This window comes from Oncorhynchus masou, chromosome 14, assembly GCF_036934945.1.
Source record: "Oncorhynchus masou masou isolate Uvic2021 chromosome 14, UVic_Omas_1.1, whole genome shotgun sequence".
Classification (NCBI taxonomy): Eukaryota; Metazoa; Chordata; class Actinopteri; order Salmoniformes; family Salmonidae; genus Oncorhynchus; species Oncorhynchus masou.
In genome coordinates, this window is record NC_088225.1 from 10605256 (window position 1) to 10631221 (window position 25966).

General features: G+C 43.1%; 1 protein-coding gene and 1 long non-coding RNA gene across 4 annotated transcripts in view; one reads left to right on the plus strand and one right to left on the minus strand.

Moving 5' to 3' along the window:
- Positions 1 to 1196: 1196 nt before the first annotated feature.
- Positions 1197 to 4547, minus strand: LOC135554187 (uncharacterized). Of its 2 annotated transcripts, none has more exons than XR_010457663.1 (3): positions 4514 to 4547; positions 3600 to 3679; positions 1197 to 3373 (listed from the first exon to the last, which is right to left on the minus strand). It is a non-coding gene; the product is annotated as an uncharacterized LOC135554187 (long non-coding RNA). The 2 variants fall into 2 exon arrangements; XR_010457664.1 differs by having other exon boundaries at positions 4288 to 4531.
- Positions 4548 to 6747: 2200 nt separating this feature from the next.
- The window catches only part of LOC135554165 (rho GTPase-activating protein 27-like), a 30537-nt gene continuing 11318 nt past the window's right edge, over positions 6748 to 25966 (plus strand). For both annotated transcript variants that reach the window (XM_064986271.1, XM_064986272.1), the window contains exons 1-2: positions 6748 to 7080; positions 12446 to 13513. In XM_064986271.1, the coding sequence (XP_064842343.1) occupies positions 12536 to 13513 (978 nt within the window). In that variant the 5' untranslated portion in view covers positions 6748 to 7080; positions 12446 to 12535. The remainder of the gene's footprint in view (positions 7081 to 12445; positions 13514 to 25966) is intronic.

Consider the following 25966-nt stretch of genomic DNA (forward strand, 5'->3'; position numbering starts at 1 on the left):
AGATCCGCCAGTCAGCCAGGATCTGCCAGAACCACCAGCCAGTCAGGATCTGCCAGAGCCAACTACCTGCCTGAGCTTCCTCTGTGCCAAGCTTCCTCTCAGTGCCGAGATTCCTCTCAGTGCCGAGCTGCCCCTCAGTCCCGAGCTGCCCCTCAGTCCCGAGCTGCCCCTCAGTCCCGAGCTGCCCCTCAGTCCAGTGGGGTCCTTGGTGAGGGCTACTAGGCCAAGGACCCCTATGGGTTTTGGTGTGCGCCCGGGAGTCCGCACCTTGGGGGGGGTTCTGTTACGTCCTGGTCTTAGTATTTTGTGTTTTCTTTCTTTATTTGGTCAGGCCAGGGTGTGACATTGGTTTTGGTATGTGGTGTGTTTTGTCTTGGGGTTTTTTCATAGGTATTGGGATTGTGGCTTAGTGGGGTTTGCTAGCAAAGTCTATGGCTGTCTGAAGTGGTTCTCAATCAGAGGCAGGTGTTTATCGTTGTCTCTGATTGGGAACCATATTTAGGCAGCCATATTCTTTGAGTGTGTCGTGGGTGATTGTCCTTGTTTCTGTCTCTGTGTTACTTTGCACCAGTATAGGCTGTTTCGGTTTTCGTGTTACGTTTGTTGTTTTTGTATTGATTCGTGTTTCCTTTGTTTTATTAAACATGAATCTCAATAGCCACGCCACATTTTGGTCCGACTCTCTTTCACCTAAAGAAAGCCGTTACACCATCATTGGTGAAGGCAGACGGGAAAAGGCGAAGCTTATCTTTGTTGAGAACAAAGTTCAAGAGAACAGAACTACTGTAGACATAAGGCACACAATTCATTAGACATCAAACAGTATCTATATTATGAGCAAAAGCGATATTGCCTGCTTATCTTTGAAGCCTTTTCATGCAAGGATTTTATCTTTGTCAGAGGGATGATAATTATAGCAGGTGTTGATAGGAAGAATAAGGATGTGGTCTGTGTGAGGGGGAAAAAAGATAGTGGAGTTGGAGGAATAGTCTAACAGTAGCAAAGGAGTGAGGATGGGGAAGACATAATGTAGGAAGGAGACATGGAGGGAGTGGATGATGTAACCTAGGAGGGAGGTTTTGGCTAGGGTGGAATAGTGATTCCTCACAAAACCCAGAGAAACAAATATTTTGGTGATTTTCACGAAATGTAATTCATAGAATAGTCCTTTGGAGCAGGGGCAGACATCTGATATCAACTTTGGAGGGTACAATTACATTACATTTTCTCAAGAGCAATTCCTGAGGGGGACACCAAAAGCAGTGCTGTAACACATAGCCTCCATTGTAATATGTTACATGTATATTGAGGAACCATAATTACTACTACTGGATAATTGATAGGTACAGTGGTTAACTGAAGGGTTGTCCCAACTTGTTAAAATGTTTAAATCATTATAATACTAATAATAATAATAGTTATAGCAGTGTTCCTTATCAGTCCAGTATGTATGCAGGTATTTGTATTTACAACCAGCAATACCAAGCAAGGCCAGTAGGTAGTAATGGTACTGTACACTGTATGGGTGCAGGTTTCATAAATATAATGAACATGGTGCGATCTCATCTCAAAGAATCTCCATTGAGAACCATCATGAAGTTGGTCTCTGCACTGAACTGACCTTTTTATTTAACTTTTTCTGATTCATTTATATAGTCATTAAATATGTGCCACTGGTTTGAGTCTATTGCAACATCTTTACGAGAACAAAATGCTCAGAATAAGTACAGTTCTAAAAGCAAAATAACTACTTCAATGAAAAACCCAAATAAATCAACCAAAATATTTTATATTAAATTAAATATTAGTAAGTGTACTGTCATGTACTAAAAACTACTAAACATAATAACAAATATCATACTATACACCAGGGGTCCTCAAACAGGGTAGGTGGACCCCTAGGGGTCCTTGGTGTAATGGCAAGGGGTCCATGAAATAAAAAAGTGTAATGAACGTATTCAGCAGAACAAGGATTCCACTAACTTTACATATCATATAGAGAGGGTGGAGGTCCCTGAGGACCACTCAAAACCTTGCCCGCCTTTCCTCAAAAGATGCAGGGGTTCCAGTACTCAAAAACGATTGAGAACCACTGCTATACACACTACTGAACAAAAGTACTGAAAGATAATCTATGTTCAGCTCAGGGTACTGATCTAGAGACTCATCCAACTCCCCCGTGAGAAGTACTCTTTCCAACTTTTGCAGAATGTTTAGACTGTCCTGGTCAAAACGGTCGCCAAACTGAACCTCCACACCATCCAACACTTTAAAAAAATCTGACCTATAGTGATCCACTGCTTTGCCAGCAAATCGTCTTGAGTGTGTTTCAATGGATTCAATCAATGTTGTTGCTTTCTCATACAGTGCAAGGTAGCTTTCGTAATTTCTGCTGTTTACCCCACGCGCTGGATACCTGGACACTGATTGGATTTAGCTGGTGTGCTGTTACAGTTACACAGTGGTGGTGGGTTTGGCAGTTTTGGTGTGCTGTGAATTTTACAATGGCTTTTCTCCACTTCCTAAATCCTGCACTAATGAAGGCAGCATCTGCTCTTTGGCCAAAAGATTGCTGGCTTTAAAACCCTTGGCTACAGTGAAAACACAAAACTCCTTTTACTGATGGATTATAATGTAGCCAGGGGAAATCGCGAAACCTGCCATGGCTGTGACACTGTCCCCTATACTGGTGCAGCTGGCAACAAGGTTGACACCTGGTCCTGCCATGGCTGTGCCACTGTCCCCTATACCGGTGCTGCTGGCAACAAGGATTGACACCTGGTCCTGCCGTGGCTGTGACACTGTCCCCTATACCGGTGCTGCTGGCAACAAGGTTGACACCTGGTCCTGCTGTGGCTGTGACACTGTCCCCTATACAGGTGCTGCTGGCAACAAAGTTGACACCTGGTCCTGCCGTGGCTGTGACACTGTCCCCTATACCAGTGCTGCTGGCAACAAGGTTGACACCTGGTCCTGCCGTGGCTGTGACACTGTCCCCTAAACAGGTGCTGCTGGCAACAAGGTTGACACCTGGTCCTGCCGTGGCTGTGACACTGTCCCCTATACCGGTGCTGCTGGAAACAAGGTTGACACCTGGTCCTGCCGTGGCTGTGACACTGTCCCCTATACCGGTGCTGCTGGCAACAAGGTTGACACCTGGTCCTGCCGTGGCTGTGCCACTGTCACCTATACCGGTGCTGCTGGAAACAAGGTTGACACCTGGTCCTGCCGTGGCTGTGCCACTGTCCCCTATACCGGTGCTGCTGGAAACAAGGTTGACACCTGGTCCTGCCGTGGCTGTGACACTGTCCTCTGAAGTCTCTCTCCTTGGCTCTTTCCCTTTCACCACCCTCACTGCCTCACAGTCTGTCTCCTAGAAGAGAAATAAGGTGTTTGCCGTATTCCTAACTACCGGTACCCAAAACTACACAATTAATCACAACAGCAATACCATTGCCTTAAACACATCTTAGTTCAGTCACCAGTTTAAATTGAGAGTGGGGGTATCCATGGCATTTTCCAATGATGTCACTATTTTACAAGTCAAAAACATTGAGAACCTTTCATAATGTTGCCAAACAAAGACTCAACAAACTTACCCGAGACTCCCTGTCTCTGCCAGTCTGTCCCTGCCCATCTGTCCCCAGCTCTGCTGTCTGTGTGCCTTCTGTTGCCTGATCTGCCAAATGACATCATTGTGAAACATTTCCATTAGCATTTCACTTCTTTCTAATGAACATTTTATCAACTAGTCTTAGGCTACTAGGGTTCTTGCTTTGCGTTTTGGTGTACTGAAAAATACTCTGATGTCTGTCTTTTTACCTTTTTCTGAAATGTTTCTAGCTGCACAAACACACACACACACACACAAACACACAGTGTGTAGGTTATTTACAGTAGGAGATGGGCTTCTATTATCTTATCTTCTATCATTCTATATGGGCTTCGATCTAAAAGGTAGCTAGCAAATGTGAAACGGATTGCAGTGACGAGTTGACAGCTGTATGAGTTCACCATTTACACAACATATGCTGCACCCTTTCGTCATTTTAATATAGTTTGTTTCATATTGGCTGGCTTCCAACAATAGCTGAATAGCACCAATTCCGTTTCTGTGGTGTTTGCTATAATCTTTGCTATCGTCAGTTTACTCCAAGATCGGCACACATGTGCTTCAAAGTCCCATAGCGACAATTTAGCTTTTGCAACGAGACCATTAAAGATATTTAAGACAATGGTAGAAGAGAGTGTAGTTCTGTTCAGTTGGGAGTTCAGTTTATCGCTAACCTTTTCACAGGGTCTTTGAAGCACTACAGCTGCATGCTGATCTTGGAATAAACTGACGATAGAAAAGATTCCATCTTTGACGACGCCACATAAATGGAATATATACTAGCTAGCTTAATAGTTCATGTTTGCCCGCTAGCTCTGCAAATTCAGCTAGTTTGTGTGTAAACCCTGCCAACATAAAAATAAAACATTGCTATGGCGCGATTGACTGGATTAACCTCACGTTAGTTACGTGCATTGAGTGCCTTTCAGACAGTAGATACGAACCCTCTGTTACCTGCCAGATAAGGAACTGGCAGTGGATCAAACAATTGTGAGGTAAAGGGCGGGGAGGTCGCAATCTTTTGAAACTTAAAAATGCGCTATTAAGTGTCTATAATCAGCACAAGTGCTTTCACTGCATATTATTAATATTGTTGAAATTACATAGTTATGTTTACAGTGATATATTGGGGGGGACAAATAATTATTTTCCCCAGGATGTGGGGGTCGTGTCCCCTCCGCCCCCCCTGGGATTTCCGCCTATGCTTTGGAGGAAGGACATATTTGACACTAGTATCTAAAAGCATAATTGAGAAATAATAAATAAAAGTTGACATATTTATGTGTTAAATCTAGCAGTTGTGAAACTGTGGAAAAATATACCTGCTCTGTCTTCACTGTGTTTCTTAACAGTTAGACAGTCAGCTAAACCCAATCAAATCCATAAAAGTTTGTGAACTGTCAAATTTGTGAACTGTGAAAACATTACAGAGAAAAAACAATGCGTTGCTTAAACATAATTACAATACAAACTCCATGATGGAGCTACGCAAACATGAATCAAAACAGAAAGTTACTTGCTCGACAGACTAGCTACTTAGCATCTTGTAGAAAGTTATGGTTTATATAAACATCAGCTCAGTTAATTACAGAAATAATAAATAAATAGTTGCTAACATACAACAATAATATGCTGCTTTTACTTAACCAGCTACAAGACTAATGCTTAGCAAGGATTAAAGGAGTTTACAGGGGTGATATTGCTGCAGTTTTTAGAGGAAGCTTGTTTGCTTGATACATTGTTACTGTTTCGTTCACTACGTCACCATGGACCACTTTCATGCGATGACAAAAACGGCCACTAGATTGCGCCAATGCTTTCTTCAACAGTAAATAAAAACGGAATGATAGCGGTTCTCTGGCGGTTCAAACGGAGTCCTTATGGGTGTGAATCGTTGGTTGGTATGAATTAATGTCACCCCTGGAAACTACTTATATAATTGTTTAGCTCCAAGGTCCATCTGCAAGGCTTCTATTTTTGATGGGCATCCCAGTCATCAAGCCAGAGTCGCTGACAGTGTGTAGTGTCTTGTCCATTAGTCATGTGTCTTACTACACTGCCTAGTCTGATGTCACACAACCATGTCTGCTGGAATTGTTTGGACTATTAAAGGCTGAGTGCATTACTTTTGTGAAATAATCTATTTTTCTAAAATAAAAACTATGTGTTCACTTATAACCTAAATCACTTTATTAGGCTCACACACTACATTCATGTTTCCCCTAGGATAAAATAGGGCATTTAAAGGGGCATTTCTGTTTTGCCAACGGACACAGAATTTCATTATTATTTATTTATCATTATAAAACTTATTGGATAGACAAAATCTGTTGTTTAATGCTTTTTAGCCCTCAATCTACAACTACATATATTAAGACAACTGCCTCCCTTTTGTCTACATCCTCAATCATTTTTACCAAATCAACTTTGCCATGTTTCAATCATTTAAATGCTGTTGTCGATAATAGCTCATTGCAGTCATATGGCTTTCTCTATCTATTCAATCAGAATCTTTCAAAGACCTGTGAATGTTTCAAAGACCTGTGCCCTCACAAAGACCTGTGCCCTCACAAAGACCTGTGCCCTCACAAAGACCTGTGCCCTCACAAAGACCTGTGCCCTCACAAAGACCTGTGCCCTCACAAAGACCTGTGCCCTCACATAGACCCCCACCTAGTGCTCTCTCTCTCTCTCTCTCTCTCTCTCTCTCTCTCTCTCTGTTTCTCGCTCTCAATTAAATTAAATTTCAATTCAATTTAAGGGCTTTATTGGTATGAGAAACATATGTTAACATTGCCAATGCAAGTGAAGTAGATAATAAACAAAAGTGAATTAAACAATACAAATTAACAGTAATCCTTACACCAAAATAATTAAGACATTTCAAAATGTTATATTATGTTTATACAGAGTGTTGTAACGATGTGCAAATAGTTACAGTACAAAGCAAAAATAAATTAACATAAATATGGGTTGTGTTTACAATGTTGTTGTTTTTCTCTCTCTCTCTCTCTCTCTCTCTCTCTCTCTCTCTCTCTCTCTCTCTCTCTCTCTCTCTCTCTGTCTCACTCTTTCTTCCTGTCGCTCTGCCTCTCAATTCTCTGAAGCAGGGATGTGCGCGCTAGAACAGGAAATGAATGCAGACAGCAGAGGCAAGCAAGCTGCGACCGGCACACACGCAAAGAGTACTCTCCCTCCCTCCCTCACACACACACACACACACTGCCCAGAGATCCTCCAACCAGAGCTGGAACCTTTCAGCCCCAGGTGAAAAGACAGAAAGCGGAGGAGGGGAGTCGAGGCCGGCCAGAGGAAGAAGAAGGAGAGGGCAGGGGGGGGATCAGTGAGAAGAAAAGAGTGAAAGACAGAACAGAGCAACCTGTTCGTGAGATCTGGGACTCTGCTGAAGAAACCGTGGGAGCTGGGAACACAGGCTATAGGATGGTTCTGCTGTCCTCTTGCTCCAGGTACATTTTCTGCAAAAACCTTTTAATAGACTTATTTATGTGGTGATTGTTGTACCTTATCATACCTTATTACTCAGAAGTGTATGCTTTGCTTTTTGTGCCATGGCAGAAATGTTGTTTGAGGGTTCTGTAGAGAAGTGGGACCTTTTTTTAACAAGCCAGGGGCAAGGGCTCTTATTTGAATGTATGAAAACAACACATGTTTAACCTTAGATGCCCAGTGTGTGACTGCTGTTTGGCTGTTGTCGTCTGTGTTTGACCGATTACATACTTAGTGAAAGGGTGAAAGTTCACCATGGATGTTGTTGTGATTCTGTCACATGCGAATCACTCAGGAAAATTACGATTGTGTCACATGTTGATCTCTGAGAATGATCTTGTGGTGTTTGGTCAACACCCCAGTGGTCATGATTCATATTCATATCTAAACCTTCACCTTCGGGTTTAATTTTTCATCGCTTTCTGTGGCCAATCTCAGCGTTAGATTTTTATGACAGCCATACATTCAGAGATAGTATGGGGTGTCCCTTTATATTCCTCTCTTTCTCTGTTTTGAGTGTGTTGTTGAGTGTGTTGATGAGTGTGTTGTTGGGTGTGTTTACAGAACAGGAACATATTGAGTGCATGTGTCCCTGGAGCGCTCACACTACATTCCTGCCCCTGCCTGGTTGGGGTGGGTGTGGAGGGAAAAAGGGTAGTGCCGCGGGCTCGGTTATACACATACAGGTGTAGGATCTTAATTAGATCCCTTTTTTTGTTGCTGAGAGTGTTTCTGCACCGGAGGAAATGCAGATGAGCTTTACATACATTCACTGAAAACACACACTCTCACATAGGGTTGTTTTAACAGTATCAGACTTTTCATGTAGCCTACTTTTGGCCTGCTAATACCATAACCACCGATCAAGCAACATTATGGACTAAACTTTCAAGTCCTGTTGCTGCAGGATTAATTTTCTGCGACAATACAGGTCAAATAAAGATCCTACATCTGTACAGGACACATTCCAGCAAGTCCACCCTCCCTCCTACTGAGACACTTCTCTGTCTCACAAACACACACACCAACATCACCTTGTTCAGGTGTTTGGTGAATATTTGAATGGCAGAAATGAACCATTGGTTCATATTGGTTATGTGGCTACTTTTATTTATTTAACTAGGTAAGTCAGTTAAGAACAAATTCTTATTTACAATGACGGCATAGGAACAGTGGGTTAACTGCCGTGTTCAGGGGAACAGTGGGTTAACTGCCGTGTTCAGGGGAACAGTGGGTTAACTGCCGTGTTCAGGGGAACAGTGGGTTAACTGCCGTGTTCAGGGGAACAGTGGGTTAACTGCCGTGTTCAGGGGAACAGTGGGTTAACTGCCGTGTTCAGGGGAACAGTGGGTTAACTGCCGTGTTCAGGGGAACAGTGGGTTAACTGCCGTGTTCAGGGGAACAGTGGGTTAACTGCCGTGTTCAGGGGAACAGTGGGTTAACTGCCGTGTTCAGGGGCAGAACAACTTTTTTTTTTACCTTGTCACATTTCGGTTACTGGCCCAACGCTCTAACCACTAGGCTACCTGATTAATGTGGTTGTATTTTTATTTGATTTTTATTTCACTTTTATTTAACCAGGTAAGCTTGTTGAGAACAAATTCTGAATCCTTAAAGCTCTAAGATTATGTGCCATTGCTCTGCCTTGAGCTCAGCATAGCCTTATTTGAAAGGTTAACAAAATCAGAGAATAGAGAGCAGTTCTAAATTTGGAAGGCCTGTGAGTGTGGAGCGCCACAGTTCAGAGGTGTCCCATATTTGCAGGGGTAAGCTAAGCAGCGCAGCCTTACTCTTTTCCATCCTAGACATCCTGCCAGGAACCAGAGACACTGAGCGAGGTCAAAGGGAGCCAAACCAGAGGAAAAAGAGAGGTTTCCGTATTTAAACACAGGCTGAATGGGATCTGCCTCCTCCAATTGTTCTCCCTTTTCATCAGCCTTTTTGAGTTGGAGGGTGTTCCTCAACAGCATAGATACCAACCCAGCAAGGATGTTGGTTGAGTGTTAGATACTGTATTTGTTATTTTGAGTTCTGAGAAAGTGTTCAGACATTAATGCTACAACAGACTCTCTTTCTGAACACAAAAAATCTACAATCACACTTGATAAAGTTATGAAAACATTGTGCATTGTAAGAAATATATGCATGTGTGTGATTGAAACTGTACAGTGAAAGGCAAGAACAATGTACAGAATCTGTTCTGAAAACATTTTATAAACATTTTGGGAACGTTTTGAGTCCCAGAAAAAGTTTGCTGGGATGGGCACTCTTTTCTGACTTGCACTGACATGATGAATCACTGCATTGAGCATATCGATCATTCTTCTCCCTTTCTGTTCTTTCCCAGAGGGAGGGAGTCTCTGAAATGTTATCAAGTCGTCAAACAGGTTACTTTTCTCTACAAGAAGCGCTCTAGTTCAATCCTATGAAACTCTGCATTTTCACAAAGCCCTATTTGTTATGTCATGTTACGAGATATGGATACATGAGCAGTGAGCTTGGCACTGAGAGTTTGTGTGGCTTTATCTCTGGAGCCGGGTTAGGCGCTCCCTTCTTGGGTTTCTGTTCCTTTGGTAAACCACAGGATTGCCATTCCGGTGGGCCAACTCCCTCCCTCTGTTCAGTGTAGAAGCGGAGGCTGGGCTGTTCCGCTCTCTTCGTCTCCACCCTCTGCTCTCTCAGGCTGTGGTGGTTCTGCCCTCTGCAGAGGACCCACTCTGCTATTCGGGCATGCTGGAGCAGGTTGTCAGTGATATAGGGAGGATGGCTCGGCTGCTACAGATGTAGGTCTGACTCTGAACAGATAATCCATGAAATATCCCCAAAGCCTAAAAATGACTATGGAATGGTGTAGGTTATTCAATTGAAATGCATTGCATTGCACTGGAGGCCCATCTAATATGTCATCCAGTCTGTTAGTCAGTTTTGTTGTTAGGTTGGAGTGAATGATGGGAGTGGCTCTACAGGTTCTATGCAGAGGTGGAGCTGGAAGGGGCCAGTGTTTACAGTGTAAACAAAGTAGAGAGGGATAAAGGGGGATCTTTCTCCCCTCTCTCTCTTTATCTCTAAACCCTCTTTCTCTCATTTTCTCTTTCTCTGAATTCTCTCATCCCTCTTTCTTCCCACTGCAGCGACAGACACAGAAAGGATATGTCACATGACTAGCCCTGCCTTGTCCCCCCCCCCCAGAGTTGTTTTTGATTGTCAGTCCTTCGTCACAGGTTAATTACCTGAGCAGTGAGCACTTCTAATCATGTAGTAGAATCAGGTTAGACCAGAAATACAAGCCAGACACGTTGTAGCATTGGCAGACGTGCTCTGTGGGCTGTTCTACTACTGGTCTATGGGGAATTGCTCAAGCTGCACTGTGATGTTCTAAGAGAAGTTGGTGTGCAAGACAAATCTGTTGAGAGGAGACACCTGTACAAGAACATGCTGTATGCTATGTAGTGTTAGAGTACTCATTATGTTTGACTACTGGTATTTAGGCCTGCACACAATGGCAAGCAGTATGCAGAGTATCAGTCATTAGTAATAATGAAGAAAGCTGTTCAATCTACCTGCAATTGAGAATACTGACATAAAAACATAGAAAAAGCATACAAGTGCTATGTATTTTCATTTTCAGTGTTGAAATAGGCAAATACCACCCTTTCCCTTAGGTTAAATAGAGTTGTGTTTCTTCCCAGAGTGGTAGACAGTGTGTGGTTTAGCGTTGTGGTCTGAGATAAGAGAGACATATATGTGTGTGGGTGTGTGTCTGTGTGATATTCTCAAGATGTGAGAGAAAGAGGGGTCACTTAGTTTCTATGACGACATGTTTTGACTGCTCTGAATTGGCCTTGAGGAGAGAGGTCAACTTGTTCTCACTTTGACACGTCACAGTAAGCTACTCTTAGACAAGACCAAAACAGGCTATGATGTCAGAATGGATATGTCATTTTCCTATTGTGTGTGAGGTCTGTTTACGCACATGTGTGTGTGTGTGTGTGTGTGTGCATTGTATGTGCATGCATGTGACTTTTCAGCTGATCTAAGGTCAGTTTTGAGCCCTAAGGATTACAGTTAGTACTAGGGTATTAGTGTAGGGTATGCTGCTCCCAGATCTGTGATGAGGAACGACTTCCATCACGAGCACATCCTGCTTCATGATGTCTGGCCCGCCACGGACTGGTTGGTGTTATGATATATTTTGGCATGTTGCTGAGAACAACACGACTTTTTCCTGCTTCTCTCTTTGTGTACGCCCCATCCTTAAAGAGAGGAAGGAACTACCACTAAACTGTCACACTCGCAAATCAAGCAATGCAGATATTCATTAAAGTCCTAAAAATAAGGGTTAGCCAAATGATTGACTGGGACAAAACAACATGCAGAGGAGAGGAGAGACAGAAGGTATTTATAGGATGTTTAAAGCTTAGGAAAGGCTTCCGGTGCTGTGATTTTTCACCATTCAGGGAAAATCTGTCATATTTACAATGACCAACACCATGAAAATATCATCCTCTACCAAATGACATCATACTCTACCAAATAACATTATACTCTACCAAATGAGTTAGTCAGTGCAACAAGAGGTGACTACACTTGTGTGATGAGTAACCTTGCCAGAGACCTAAATACTTGCATTGGCTCCCCAAGATAATACCTAGGGTTTAGCTTAACAGGCTAACACAATGGGGTGACATGCATAGTCAGAACAATCGTTTAGGAAAGCTAAAAGGGAACATATGACATGTTTTGCTTTTTTCATGACATAACACTTGTCCATTTTAGGGCTTAAAACAGTACATTTTAAGCCCTAAAATGGACATGCATATCAACCAAATCAGATGCATTCCAACCAACTTCCTTAAAGAAGTTCTAAATGGAGAACAGCATTATCATGACATGTCATTTCCACATTTGCTGGATTGACAGATGTCCAGATGTGTCACAAGCAGTGATCTATGTGCTGTCATGATATAGAGCTATAGGGGGTTGACTATTATATCTACTGGTAGTGTGTGTTTGACCACTTGGCAGCTGGGTATCTTTGAAGTTAAACAGTATCTGTTGACAATGGGCGTGGGGCGTGGCCATCGAGAGATCTGCTGTGTTTGCTGAACACATATTTTGTAGTGTTGGTGCTTCAACTGGAATGACCTAATGTACACATTCCCATGTACAGATATACTTATATACTAGCATTTGATAGTGACAAGATCATGTGTACTGCAATATGTATATGTATATACATTTAAAAACAGTAAGGTAATGCAATACCTTTGTAAAGTATGCATAATGTAGTGAACCAGTTTTTATATATTTTTTGTTCCCTTTTAGGAGGGCTGCAGTGGAGCCTTGACCGTCCTTGGGGAAAGGGAGGGGGTGGGTGGCCACAACGGACACTGCCACGGCCACCACGCTGCCACAATGTCCTCCTTGGTGTGCAACATGGGGCTGGTGCTGGTAGAGTTTGAGTACGAGTACACGGGCCGCGACGGGGGCTTGGTGTCCATCAAGCCCAACGAACGCTACATCCTGCTGGCCAAGACCAATGACCACTGGTGGCACGTGAGGAAGAACGAACAAGAAAGGCCCTTCTATATACCTGCTAAATACGTCAAGGAGCTCCCCGCAGAGTTCCCATCCCCGCTGGACTTTGCTGACCCACCCAGTCCCGATTTGGTCCCGGTTCCTGCGCCGGTGCCAGTGCCAGTCCCAAAGCACTACGTACCAGACCGGGCAGAAACGAGGGCTGGAGATGAGGTGACTATCCGTCTCCGCTCCCCGAAGAGACACCAGAAGACTGAGCACCGCATGTCCACATTTGGCGTACCCTTAGAATTCCACGACCCGTCTCCCGGGGCATTGAAGCGCGGCGGGCTGAACGACTCGATGCCGGGCCTTCACTCCTACGTTGCCCTTGAGGTTCCATTAACAGTGCCCTCGCCTCAAGCCAACAATAATGCCAAACACAAGAAGCAATTAAGCCTGAGTTCCGGTGTGCTCTTCGGCTCCTCCCTGTCGGTGGAGGAGCCTCTTTCCCTGAACCCCCGAGCCCCCAGCTTCAGCCCAGCTGACCCCCTCCACCGACCCTCCCAGGCCATCCCAGTGGAGAGGCCCCTCATTCCTGATGCCGAGGTCACCGGTGGCGGGATTCCCCATCAGGAACCTCTGAAAGAGCCGGAATGTCCTCTGGAGCTGGAGGAGGGAGAAAAGGAGAAATCTAGTGTGGAGCCTGCGGACGAATCCAAGGAGGACTCTGAGAATATTTATGAATCCATATTGGACCTGAAGCTGGATGAGTCCCCTATAATAGTGGAGAAGGCCCCGACAGTGTGTCCTGCTGCTGTGGCTGAACCTACACCTGTTGTCGCTCCCACTTCTCCATCTCCAACACAGACACAGGTAAAATTATTATCTGTAAAGTAGTGGTAAGTAGTGAACCTGCAGGGCGATTTTCCTATATGATTGCATTGGGGCCACAGCCTTTCCCTCACACTATGTATGCGCCTATGAAGGGATGATTAAAGGTGAGGCCCTACATTACATAGGGCCTTTACGGGGCCTTTTACAGTTCATAGAGTAATAGTGTCCCATGAAGTTTAATATCTGGGAGGCCCTTCCATAGGAAGTGGCTAGTTATTATAGGATACATGTTGGATTAGTCTGGTAAAATGCAGCTGTTTTATGAATACATTGTTTAGAAGAGATCATGTTTTCATATTGTGAGACGCCAACGGACAAACATGAAAATGAACAATTTGACCTCCTTTTGTGGCAGTTACTCCGTACCATCTGTCTCAAGGAAGTAAGAATGGGAGGAAGGTTGGGGCAGTTGTCCATTGACCTATACAGCAAGGCAGGCAGATAGACAGACACTCACTGGTGTCTCATTTTGTGCACAGCAATTACAGAGACCAAGCAAATAGTTGGAATAGCATATCAAGTCAGACAGGTAACTCTGTGGGCAGGGTGCAGAAGAACCTGTTCACAGATGGTGGACATTTTCTTTCCTCCATTGCTTAAGATACCACAGGGAGGCACTGTCTGCAACTAAATGTTGAGAAAATCAAGATTGTTCCTGGCAACATCCACATATTCAGCTTCTACCCCTAAGCCATAAGACTGCTAAATTGTTTGTTAAATAGTTAACCAAATAGCTACCCGGACTATCCGCATTGACCCTTTTTGCACAAAATTTTGTCTCATCACATGCGCTTCTACTACTATTTTTATCAGGCATAGTATTCCTAGTTAAATGTACACACAGTACATGACCAAAAGTACGTGGTAACTCATTCCAAAATGATGGGCAATAATATGTGGTTGGTCCCCCTGTTGCTGCCATAACAGCCTCCACTCTTCTGGTAACGCTTTTCACTAGATGAGGATGGAATATTGATGCAGGGACTTGTTTCCATTCAGCCACAAGAGCATTAGTGAGGTCAGGCACTGATTAGGCCTGGCTCGCAGTCAGTGTTCCAATACATCCCAAAAGTGTTTGATGGGGTTGAGGTCAAGGCTCTGTGTAAGCCAGTCAAGTTCTCCCACACCGATCTCGACACACCATTTCTGTATGGACCTCGCTTTGTGCAAGGGGGAATGTTCATGCTGAAACAGAAATGGGCCTCCCCAAACTGTTGCCACAAAGTTGGAAGCACTGAATCATCTAGAATGTCATTGTATGCTGTATCGTTAAGTTTTCCCTCCACTGGAGCTAAGGGGCCTAGCCCCAAATCATTATTCCTCTTCCACCAAACTTTACAGTTGGCACTATGCATTGGGGCAGGTAGCGTTTTCCTGGCATCCACCAAACCCAGATTTGTCCTTTAGACTGCCAGATGGTGAAGCGTGATTCATCACTCCAGAGAATGCGTTTCCACTCCTCCAGAGTCCAATGGCGGCAACCTTTACACCACTCCAGCCGATGGTTGGCATTGCACATGTTGATCTTAGGCTTCTTGGCCATGGACACCCATTTCATGAAGCTCCCGAGAGCTCGGTACTAGCACCTGGTGTATATAGGCAAGTTATTGTTACTCATTATGTATTTATTATTACTTTTCTTATTAAGTGTTTTACTTTTCTATTATTTCTCTATTTTCTTTCTCTCTGCGTTGTTGGGAAGGGCCCGTAAGTAAGCATTTCACTGTTAGTCTAACCTGTTGTTCACGAAGCAATGAAATATTCAAGTTAAAACTTCAGGAAGAGATTTGTTTACCGTATTTCTGTCTGGTAACTTGACTTTTTCACTGAAATTTGCAGTCAACTGATTCTTTGAACAAGTTCAACTTCTCAGGAGACTATATCTATAGTTCAGTCTTGAATCTGTGACTCCTCAATTGCCAATAGTGGTGAAGGAAGTGTGTTCAAAAGAAAAAGAGCAGGAATACAATGGTGATCAGCATGACCACTGCTGCCAGTGACATCACACACAATAGTCTGGAGAAACACGAGGTTCTATATGCTAGCGTTAGTCATGAGGTTGTGGACAGTCCGTTTAATGATTTGGCCACAGAGATAATGAAATAGGGAGGCCAGAGGAAAAAATGGAAGACAAAGGAAAAGAGGGTCAGTTACAGGGCGGCACTGCTGAGGTGACGTCAACGGAGAATATGCTTTTTTGAGCCGTGGTGGCAGGAAGTGGTGAGTTTAACTCCAGGGGAAGAGGGGAATCAATCCAGGATGCTTTTCAACTTTTCAAACATATGAAAATGTAAAAGTTCTCTGGTTATACCACTCACATTCACAGTGATTTAAAGAGCTGTAAAAAGTGCATGAACATGTTTTTAGGTCAGATAATAGGAAAATTGTAGGAGAGACCAGAGGGATTAGGGAGAATCTAGATCAGGGTTGTTCAGTGGGCGATTCCACGCCAGCGGGTGTAATCTTGCAAAGAGATCGTTTTGGCAGATCTCGTATAGAAACTTCAGAGGAAGGATGTTTGATATGCTTTTACATTTGTATCACAAACATTTTTTTTTAGAAAACCATGATAAAAGTGGCCATTTTAGGCCCTTTTTAGACCAATAAATGCCTCCTGTAAGACCCTATGATCTGTGAACTGCACATGATACAGACAACATCTTGGTGCCATTATCCTCCTTCATAGTGTGCTCTAACATATGGAGTATGTCTTGATTCTGAAATAAAAAATGTGCACATTAATTTATTCAACATTAAAAATATGAATATCTCAAAACTACCCTTTTTGATTTAGTAAATTTAAGGACATATATTCTACAAGTACATCACATTTCCAGAGTGGAAATTCTGAAGTTATGATACATTTTATGAGCACCACCAACACAGTGGATGGTTTCAGAGATTCAAAGGGAATGCCCTCTGCTGTGGTTGGTTAATGACCTATATTGTCAATGTCTATGTATAAAATGGGTCATATCATTAAAAATGGCAGAGAGCCACTCTGGAAATTGGACGTGTTTAAAGAGTATATTGTTCTAATTTTTAAAAATAAAAATAAACTAAATAAAAAGGGTATTTTGGAGATAATCATGTTAATATTTTTCATGTTGAATAAATGCTTGTGAAAATAGTACTTCACAATCTAGACATACTCTAGACTCACATACTTCTGACATACTCAGGCATTTATGTCAGAAGTTCGTGATCTGATGACACTGAGAATGCGATAGATAGAGCCAGGGTAAGTTCAAAGTTCATGCTGTACTAATGCAGTTTAAATATAGTAAAAAGTAGTTTAATGTTTGACTTTCGAGTCATTATTGCCTGCCTGTTTTAAATTCTCACCAGTGTTAAGTTAACCATTGAATGTGTGTAACCCTCTTTGTCCTGCCTACTATCTGTGTAAAGTAATTCACATGTAACCATCCTATGTATTCAATATCTTATCTTTTTATTGACTACTCAACTTTTGACACTTCTTGTTAGAAAACTTGTTGTCACTTAATACATTTTGAGCAGAACTGAGTCACCACATGCCTATAGACTGCTGGGGAATATCTGAACCGGCACAAAGATTAGTAACTTGGTTTACATTTTAGTCAACATAGTAATACTTTTAGACGGCAGTGGAGGCTGCTGAGGGGAGGACGGCTCATAATAATGTCTGGAACGGAGCTCATGGAATGGTATTAAACACATGGAAACCATGTGTTTGATACCATTCTATTCACTCCCTTCTGGCCATTATTATGAGCCGTCCTCCCCTCAGCAGCCTCCACTATTTTAGAGGTATTTGCTTCATTCTCACCTGCAGTTTGATTTCTGTTATGTTTAAGCAGGTACACAGAAGCCCGAGTTCCAGTAAGAAACATACTGAAGTGTATTTAAAATATGGCCACTCGCTAAAAAGGACTCCATGCATGTTTGCACAATAACAATCGATTGGAATTCAGCCACATTCTGTGTCTGTTCACCTCTTTGCGTTTGACACAAAAGAAACATTGTGTGATTCCTAGGTTTCGGCTTTTGATTCTGTGGCCTTTTGTCAAGTGACTTGGTCTACTTACAGCACAGGAAAACAATAATGTTTGTTATATGGAAGCCGAACTGTAGGTGACATGTAGAATTAAACAATCATTTAACATGGCTGAGAAGCATGGAATCATTCAATTACATTTGGAGTAGTGGACATTATATTTAGAAGGTGACAGCCAATGAGTTGGTCAACTTCTGTAAGCAGCTACATAAGGAAGAATCCATTCATCGTTTATAACGACTGTATCCAAATCAAGGTATGCACCCCTTAACCTGATAGCGCACTATTGTAAACCACCCAAGCTGTATGAGTTTAAAAAAAGAAAGAGATTGGTGTGTTTTTTCACTATCTAATCATGGCATGGGGTTGTTCAATGACAGACATGTATTTGTTTCAAATCTATCGCTTGATGGTTTCATTTCAGAGAGACAAATAATCATATTTTTTTGCTAAATATTATATATCCGCCTCACTCCCAGATAAATTAGTACTCCTAGGTTTTACACATTTAAATATAACAAATAACTACATTTTGTATAAAGAAATGTACAAATGATACATATGTGACATCAATATATACAAACATTGTTTAGTCATTGCTTATCCAGAGCGACTTTCAGTAAGTGCATTCATCTTAAGATTGCTAGGTGAGACAACCACATATCACAGTCAAATAAACAGGATACGAACATTCCATTCCGGCTAAAGAATGGATATACTGTATAACGTTTAGCAAAAAAACACATTTACATACACATCTAAAATCTATTAATAAAAAATCTGAGAACAGTAAAATTATATTCCAGGTGGCCATTTGATTAACTGTCTAACAGTCTTATGGCTTGGGGTAGAAGCTGTTAAGGAGCCTTTTGTTCCTAGATTTGGCACTCCGGTACCGCTTGTCGTGTGATAGCAGAGAGAACAGTCTATGACTTGGGTGGCTGGAGTCTTTGAACATTTTTAGGGCCTTCCTCTGATATCACGCCTTCCTCTGATATTGCCTGGTATAGAGATCCTGGATGGCAGGAACATTGGCCCCAGTGATGTACTGAGCCTTACACAATACCCTCTGTAGCGTCTTGCGGTCGGATGTCGAGCAGGTTCCACACCAAGCAGTGATGTAACCAGTTAGGATGCTCTCGAGGATGCACCTGTAGAACGTTTTGAGGATCTGAGGACCCATGCCAAATCTTTTCAGTCTCCTGAGGGGGAATAGGCATTGTTGTACGCTTTTCACAACTGTCTTGGTGTGTTTGGACCATGATAGTTTGTTGGTGATGTGGACACCAAGGAACTTGAAGCACTCGAACCGCTCCACTACTACTCTGTTAATGTGAATGGGCCCCCCTTTTCCTGTAGTCCACGATCAGCTCATTTGTCTTTCTCATGTTGAGGTAGAGGTTGTTGTTCTAGCACCGCACTGCCAGGTCTGTGATCCCTTCCCTATAGGCTGTCTCATCGTTGTCGGTGATCAGGCCTACCATCATTCTGTCATTGACAAACTTACTGGTGGTGTTGGAGTTGTGCGTGTCCACAAAGCCGTGGGTGAACAGGGAGTAAAGGAGTGGACGAAGCATGCATCCCTGAGTGGCCCCTGTGTTGAGGATCAACGTGGCAGATGTGTTGTTGCCTACCCTTACCACCGGGGGGCAGTCCGTCAGGAAGTCCCAGATCCAGTTGCAGAGGGAGGTGTATAGTCTGAGGGTACTTAGCTTAGTGATGAGCTTTGAGGGCACTATGGAGATGAATGCTGAACAGCATTCTCATGTAGATGTTTATTTTGTCCAGGTGGGAAAGGGCAATGTGGAGTGCAATAGAGATTGCGTCATTTGTGGATCTGTTGGGGCAGTGTGCGAATTGTGCTGGGTCTAGGGTTTCTGGGATGATGGAGTTGATATGAGCCATGACCAGCCTTTCAAAGCACTTCATGGCTACATACGTGAGTGCTACGGGGCGGTAGTCATTTAGACAGGTTACCTTGGCATTCTTGGGCACAGGGACTATGGTGGTCTGCTTGAAACATGTAGGTATTACAGACTCGGTCAAGGAGAGGTTGAAATGTCAGTGAAGACACTTGCCATTTGGTCAGCGCATACGTTGAGTACGCATCCTGGTAATCCATCTGGCCCTGCGGCCTTGTGAATATTGACCTGTTTAAAGGTCTTACTCACATCGGCTGAGGAGAGTGTGATCACACAGTCATCCGGAACAGCTGGTTCTCTAATGCATGGTTCAGGTTTGCTTGCCTCAGAGTGAGCATTGAAGGCATTAAGCTCGTCTGGTAGGCTTGCATCACTGGGCATCTAGTGGTTGGGTTTCCCTTTGTAATCCGTAATAGTTTGCAAGCCCTGCCACATACGACAAGCGTCAGAGCCGGTGTAGTAGGATTCAATCTTAGTCCTGTATTGACGGTTCGTCAGGAGGCAGTGATGGAAAAAGTACTCAATTGTTATATTTGAGTAAAAGTAAAGATACCTTAATAGAAAATGACTCAAGTTAAAGTCACCCAGTAAAATACTACTTGAGTAAAAGTCTAAAAGTATTTTAAATGTACTTAAGTATCAAAAGTAAATGTAATTGCAAAAATATACTTAAGTATCAAAATTAAAAGTAAAAGTATAAATCATTTCAAATTGCTTATATTAAGCAAATGTATTTACGGATAGCCAGGGGCACACACCAAAACAAAAGGTGTGTTTAGTGAGTCTGCTAGCTCAGAGGTAGTAAGGAAGACCAGTGATGTTCTCTTGATAAATGCATTAATTGGACTATTGTCCTGCCCTGCTAATTATTCAAAATGTAAAAAGTACTTTTTGGTGCGAGGGAAATGTATGGTGTAAAAAGTACATTATTTTCTTTAGGAATGTAGTGAAGTAAAATTAAAGTAGTTAAAAATATAAATATATAAATAGTATAGTACAAGTACCCCAAAAAGTAACTTATGTAGTACTTTTTTATTTTTACTTAAATACTTTACACCACTGGTCGGAGGGCATAATGGGTTTCAAATAAATTAGTGTCTCGCTCCTTGAAAGTGGCAGCTCTAGCCTTTAGCTCAGTACAGATGTAGCCTGTAATCCATGGCTTCTGGTTGGGATATGTACGTACGGCCACTGTGAGGATAATGTCGTTGATACACTTATTGATGAAGCTTGTGAAGGATGTTGTATATTCCTCAATGCCATCGGATGAATCCCGGAACATATTCCAGTCTGTGCTAGCAAATCAGTTCTGTAGTTCAGAATCCACGTCATCTGACCACTTCCGTACTGAGCGAGTCACTGGTACTTCCTGCTTGAGTTTTGCTTGTAAGCAGGAATCAGGAGGATAGAATTATGGTCAGATTGACAAAATGGAGGGCGAGGGAGAGCCTTTGTACACGTCTCTGTGTGTGGAGTAAAGTTGCACATGTGACATGCTGGTAGAAAGTAGGTACACCCACCCAGCCATAGTACCCAGTTAGCAGCACTCCTGGGCCGCTGTGCTGTGTGTTTACAAACAAAGGAGGAGCCCTTTCCTGTACTGTAGGGCTGCAAGCCTCACCCCAAACAACTGGAAACAAACACACGCTTCCATACTCCACTCCAATAGGCTAGCCCCCACGCCATGCCAGTCTGCACACAAACACTGACACACACACACACACACACACACACACTCAAGTTTTTGAGCAGAACTGTTTGCAGAGCTCCTGAATCCTGAAATGCTCTCATGGCATAATTATTTAATTAGCTTAATGTAAACAGGCGATTTGAGTAAAGATACTCCCTTCAGTGTTTCTCAATTACACACATGCGTGCTTTTCTAAAATGTTAATATCTAGTTATGCAAGGTATCAGTGTTGTGCTGGCTGCATTCTGTGCACTCCCGATCTATGCAGGCAAGAGAGGGTTAAAACTGAGGAACATTGCAACCACTCCCAAGACTTGCTGCTGCTAGGCAGTGGCTTTACTTGTACTGTAGCGTACCTGACATGGCATGGAGTGCGTGAGTGTACAGTGTGGAATAGTGAGGTGAAAACTGTACTTTAAAACTGGATAAAGGGAAAACTGAAGTCTATATCTTCTAAATGATATCTTTGAAGGATAGTCTACTCTACATTGAGCCTGGGATTAACCAAACAAACTTTAAACAGGTAATTTGCCCTTTTTATGGTCGATGATGGCTCCATTGTTGTTTAGATTTGGATTGAGGTTATGGTCTGATTACATAGGATTTTATGCTCATGAATAGCTACTAACTGTAACAGTTTTAATACATGTATTATACATGTGGTGTAAATGACAGTGATTCAGAGTAAGCATTAATTTCTATCAAATTTCATTTTGGTCACTGGCAATAGCCTGGTATTATTTGAGCACACATTCCATTTTTGAAAACATGACCTTCCTCCAGTTGACTTATCTTGTCAATATACTGTATATTTGTATATGAAAATGACATAGACCACAGTGTCTGTCAATGACCTCTGACATACACCGTGTTTGACCCTCAGATGCAAAATAGCTCAGGTATAGATTGTGATTATGCATTAGCCCAGACCATGATGTTCTTGTTCTGTAGGGGGGTATTTCTGTCATGCTCTATAGGCTACTTACTATTACTCTAAATAGGGTATTTCTGTCATGCTCTATAGGCTACTTACTATTACTCTAAATAGGGTATTTCTGTCATGCTCTATAGGCTACTTACTATTACTCTAAATAGGGTATTTCTGTCATGCTCTATAGGCTACTTATTATTACTCTAAATAGGGTATTTCTGTCATGCTCTATAGGCTACTTACTATTACTCTAAATAGTGTATTTCTGTCATGCTCTATAGGCTACTTACTATTACTCTAAATATGGTATTTCTGTCATGCTCTATAGGCTACTTACTATTACTCTAAATAGGGTATTTCTGTCATGCTCTATAGGCTACTTACTATTACTCTAAATAGAGTATTTCTGTCATGCTCTATAGGCTACTTACTATTACTCTAAATATGGTATTTCTGTCATGCTCTATAGGCTACTTACTATTACTCTAAATAGGGTATTTCTGTCATGCTCTATAGGCTACTTACTATTACTCTAAATAGGGTATTTCTGTCATGCTCTATAGGCTACTTACTATTACTCTAAATAGAGTATTTCTGTCATGCTCTATAGGCTACTTACTATTACTCTAAATATGGTATTTCTGTCATGCTCTATAGGCTACTTACTATTACTCTAAATAGGGTATTTCTGTCATGCTCTATAGGCTACTTACTATTACTCTAAATAGGGTATTTCTGTCATGCTCTATAGGCTACTTACTATTACTCTAAATAGAGTATTTCTGTCATGCTCTATAGGCTACTTACTATTACTCTAAATATGGTATTTCTGTCATGCTCTATAGGCTACTTATTATTACTCTAAATATCTACAGGCTGAATATGGGTCCATAACCTTGATAGTGTCAGCTGTTTTTTCTTCAGTTTATTAATATGAGGAATTGATGAGTCAGTCCACTGTTGATTGAATGGAAAGGGACATCAACCAGTAAACCATGTGGCACTCACTGCCATGCAGCATTCAGTCACCTCATCTGATTTCTAGGGTCAATACTGAGTGAGCGTTCGGAGAGTTAAGATGAAGACAGTATAAACTTATATAGTTCCAATCTGTCCATATACACTGAGTGTACAAAACATTAGGATCACCTTCCTAATATTTAGTTGCATCCCCTTTTGCCCTCAGAATAGCCTCAACTCATCGGTGCATGGACTACAAGGTGTCGAAAGCGTTCCACAGGGATCCTGGCCCAACATATTTTATTTTTTGGGACCTTTATTTAGCTAGGCAAGTCAGTTAAGAACAAATTCTTATTTACAATGACGGCCTACCGAGGAACAGTGGGTTAACTGCCTTGTTCAGGGGCAGAACGAGAGATTTGTTGACTTCAATGTGTCCCACAGTTGTGTCAAGTTGGCTGGATGTCCTTTGGTTAGTGGACCATTCTTGATAAACATGGGAAACTGTTGTGCGTGAAAAACCCAGCAGCGGTGCAATTATTGACACACTCAAACCGGTTCTCCTGGCATCTACTACCATAAAACCCTTTCAAAGGCACTTCAATATTTTGTCTTTCCCATTCACCCTCTGAATGGCACACATACACAATCCATCATTCCAACATCATTCTTTAACCTGTCTCCTCCCCATCATCTACACTGATTGAAGTGGATTTAACAAGTGACGTCAATAATGGATCCCAGCTTTCACCTGGATTCACCTGGTCTGTCTGTGTCATGGAAAGAGCAGGTGTTCCTAATATATTGTACACTCAGTGTATCTCTATTCCACTACAGTGGTTTTACAATAGTACATTTTAAACCATCAAGTGTCAATCAGTTGTAGTTCATTTTAAACTGTAAAGTGTCAGTTGTAATTTCTCGAATATTCTGGCACATGCTATGCAATTACATTATCATAAATGACACATTGGGTACAGTATGTACATCTCAAATTGTCTTTGACTTCCTTGTTCCTGTTTATGCAGTGTCAAAAGGCTTGATGTAATTGTAAGTGTGATAATATTATGATGACGGGCATGACAAGGTTTTCCCCAGCCCTGCCAGGGAGAAGGGGGCAAACTACAAGGGAGGAAGGCCACCTTGGTTTCCATTGCTAGTAGATATCAATCATTGACAATGAGTCACAAGCAGAAAGTTAATACTTGACCATAACCTGCTTGGATACACGCAGCCAGGAACATAATCTGATGTAAATAATATCTCTTCTCCTTCTGTGACAGCAGGCCTATCCTAGAGAGATTACAAAAAGTCACTCTACTGCCATTATCCACTTTGACTCCAAACAAATGGTTGGCATGACAGGTATTGCTGACTGGCAGAAAATGTTCACGTTGCTGTGTGTGAACCAGTCATTCTGGTATCCTTTCCATTTAGTTTGGTTTGAGGAGGCTGGTATGCTATTTAGCTTGGAGGCCTTAGTGCATAAGAAACAATGTGCTTCCTTCCGGTTGATTGAAAGAAACATCACCACAATCACTTTTATTACTATTACGCATCTGTTATTAAATATCATTTTAGTTTCTTCTGCTACTGTAACGGTTTTCTTTAGTTGAAGGAGAGGCGGACCAAAACGCAGCGTGGTTCTTATTCATGGTTCTTTAATAAAGAGACTAAACATGAATAGACTAACAAAACAATACATGTGAAAAACCAAAACAGCCCTATCTGGTGCAAACACAGAGACAGGAACAATCACCCACAAACACACAGTGAAACCCAGGCTACCTAAGTATGATTCTCAATCAGAGACAACTAATGACACCTGCCTCTGATTGAGAACCATACTGGCCGAAACATAGAAATACCCAGATCATAGAAAAACAAACATCGACTGCCCACCCCAACTCACGCCCTGACCATACTAAATAATGACAAAACAAAGGAAATAAAAGGTCAGAACGTGACAGTACCCTCCCCCCCCCAAAGGTGCGGACTCCGGCCGCAAATCCTTAACCTATAGGGGAGGGTCTGGTTGGGCGTCTGTCCGCGGTGGCGGCTCTGGCGCAGGACGCAGACCCCACTTCACCATCGTCTTAGTCCGCCTTCTTGTCCGCTTTCATGGCCTCCTAACCACGTTGACTCTACTAAATGACCCCACTGGACAGAGGGGCGGAAGCTCTGGACAGAGGGGCGGAAGCTCTGGACAGAGGGGCGGAAGCTATGGGCTGAGGGGCTCTGGCGCCTCTGGGCTGAGGGGCTCTGGCTCCTTGCAGACTGGCGGCACTGGCGGCTCCTTGCAGACTGGCGGCACTGGCGGCTCCTTGCAGACTGGCGGCACTGGCGGCTCCTTGCAGACTGGCGGCACTGGCGGCTCCTTGCAGACTGGCGGCACTGGCGGCTCCTTGCAGACTGGCGGCACTGGCGGCTCCTTGCAGACTGGCGGCACTGGCGGCTCCTTGCAGACTGGCGGCACTGGCGGCGCTGGGCAGACTGGCGGCACTGGCGTCGCTGGGCAGACGGGTAGCTCCGGCAACGCTGGAGAGGAAGGCTCTGGCAGCGCTGGACTGAGTAGCTCTGGCGCCTCTGGAATGAGGGGCTCTAGCGCCTCTGGACTGAGGGGCTCTGACGCCTCTGGACTGAGGGGCGGGAGCTCTGGCAGCGCCAAACAGGCGGGAGACTCCGGCAGCGCTGGAGAGGAGGAAGGCTCTGGCAGCGCTGTACAGGCGAGGCGCACTGTAGGCCTGATGTGTGGTGCTGGCACTGGTGGTACTGGGCCGAGGACACGCACAGGAAGCCTGGTGCGGGGAGCCGGACCGTGCAGGCGCACTGGAGCTCTTGAGCACCGAGCCTGCCCAACCTTACCCGGTTGAATGCTCCCGGTTGCCCTGCC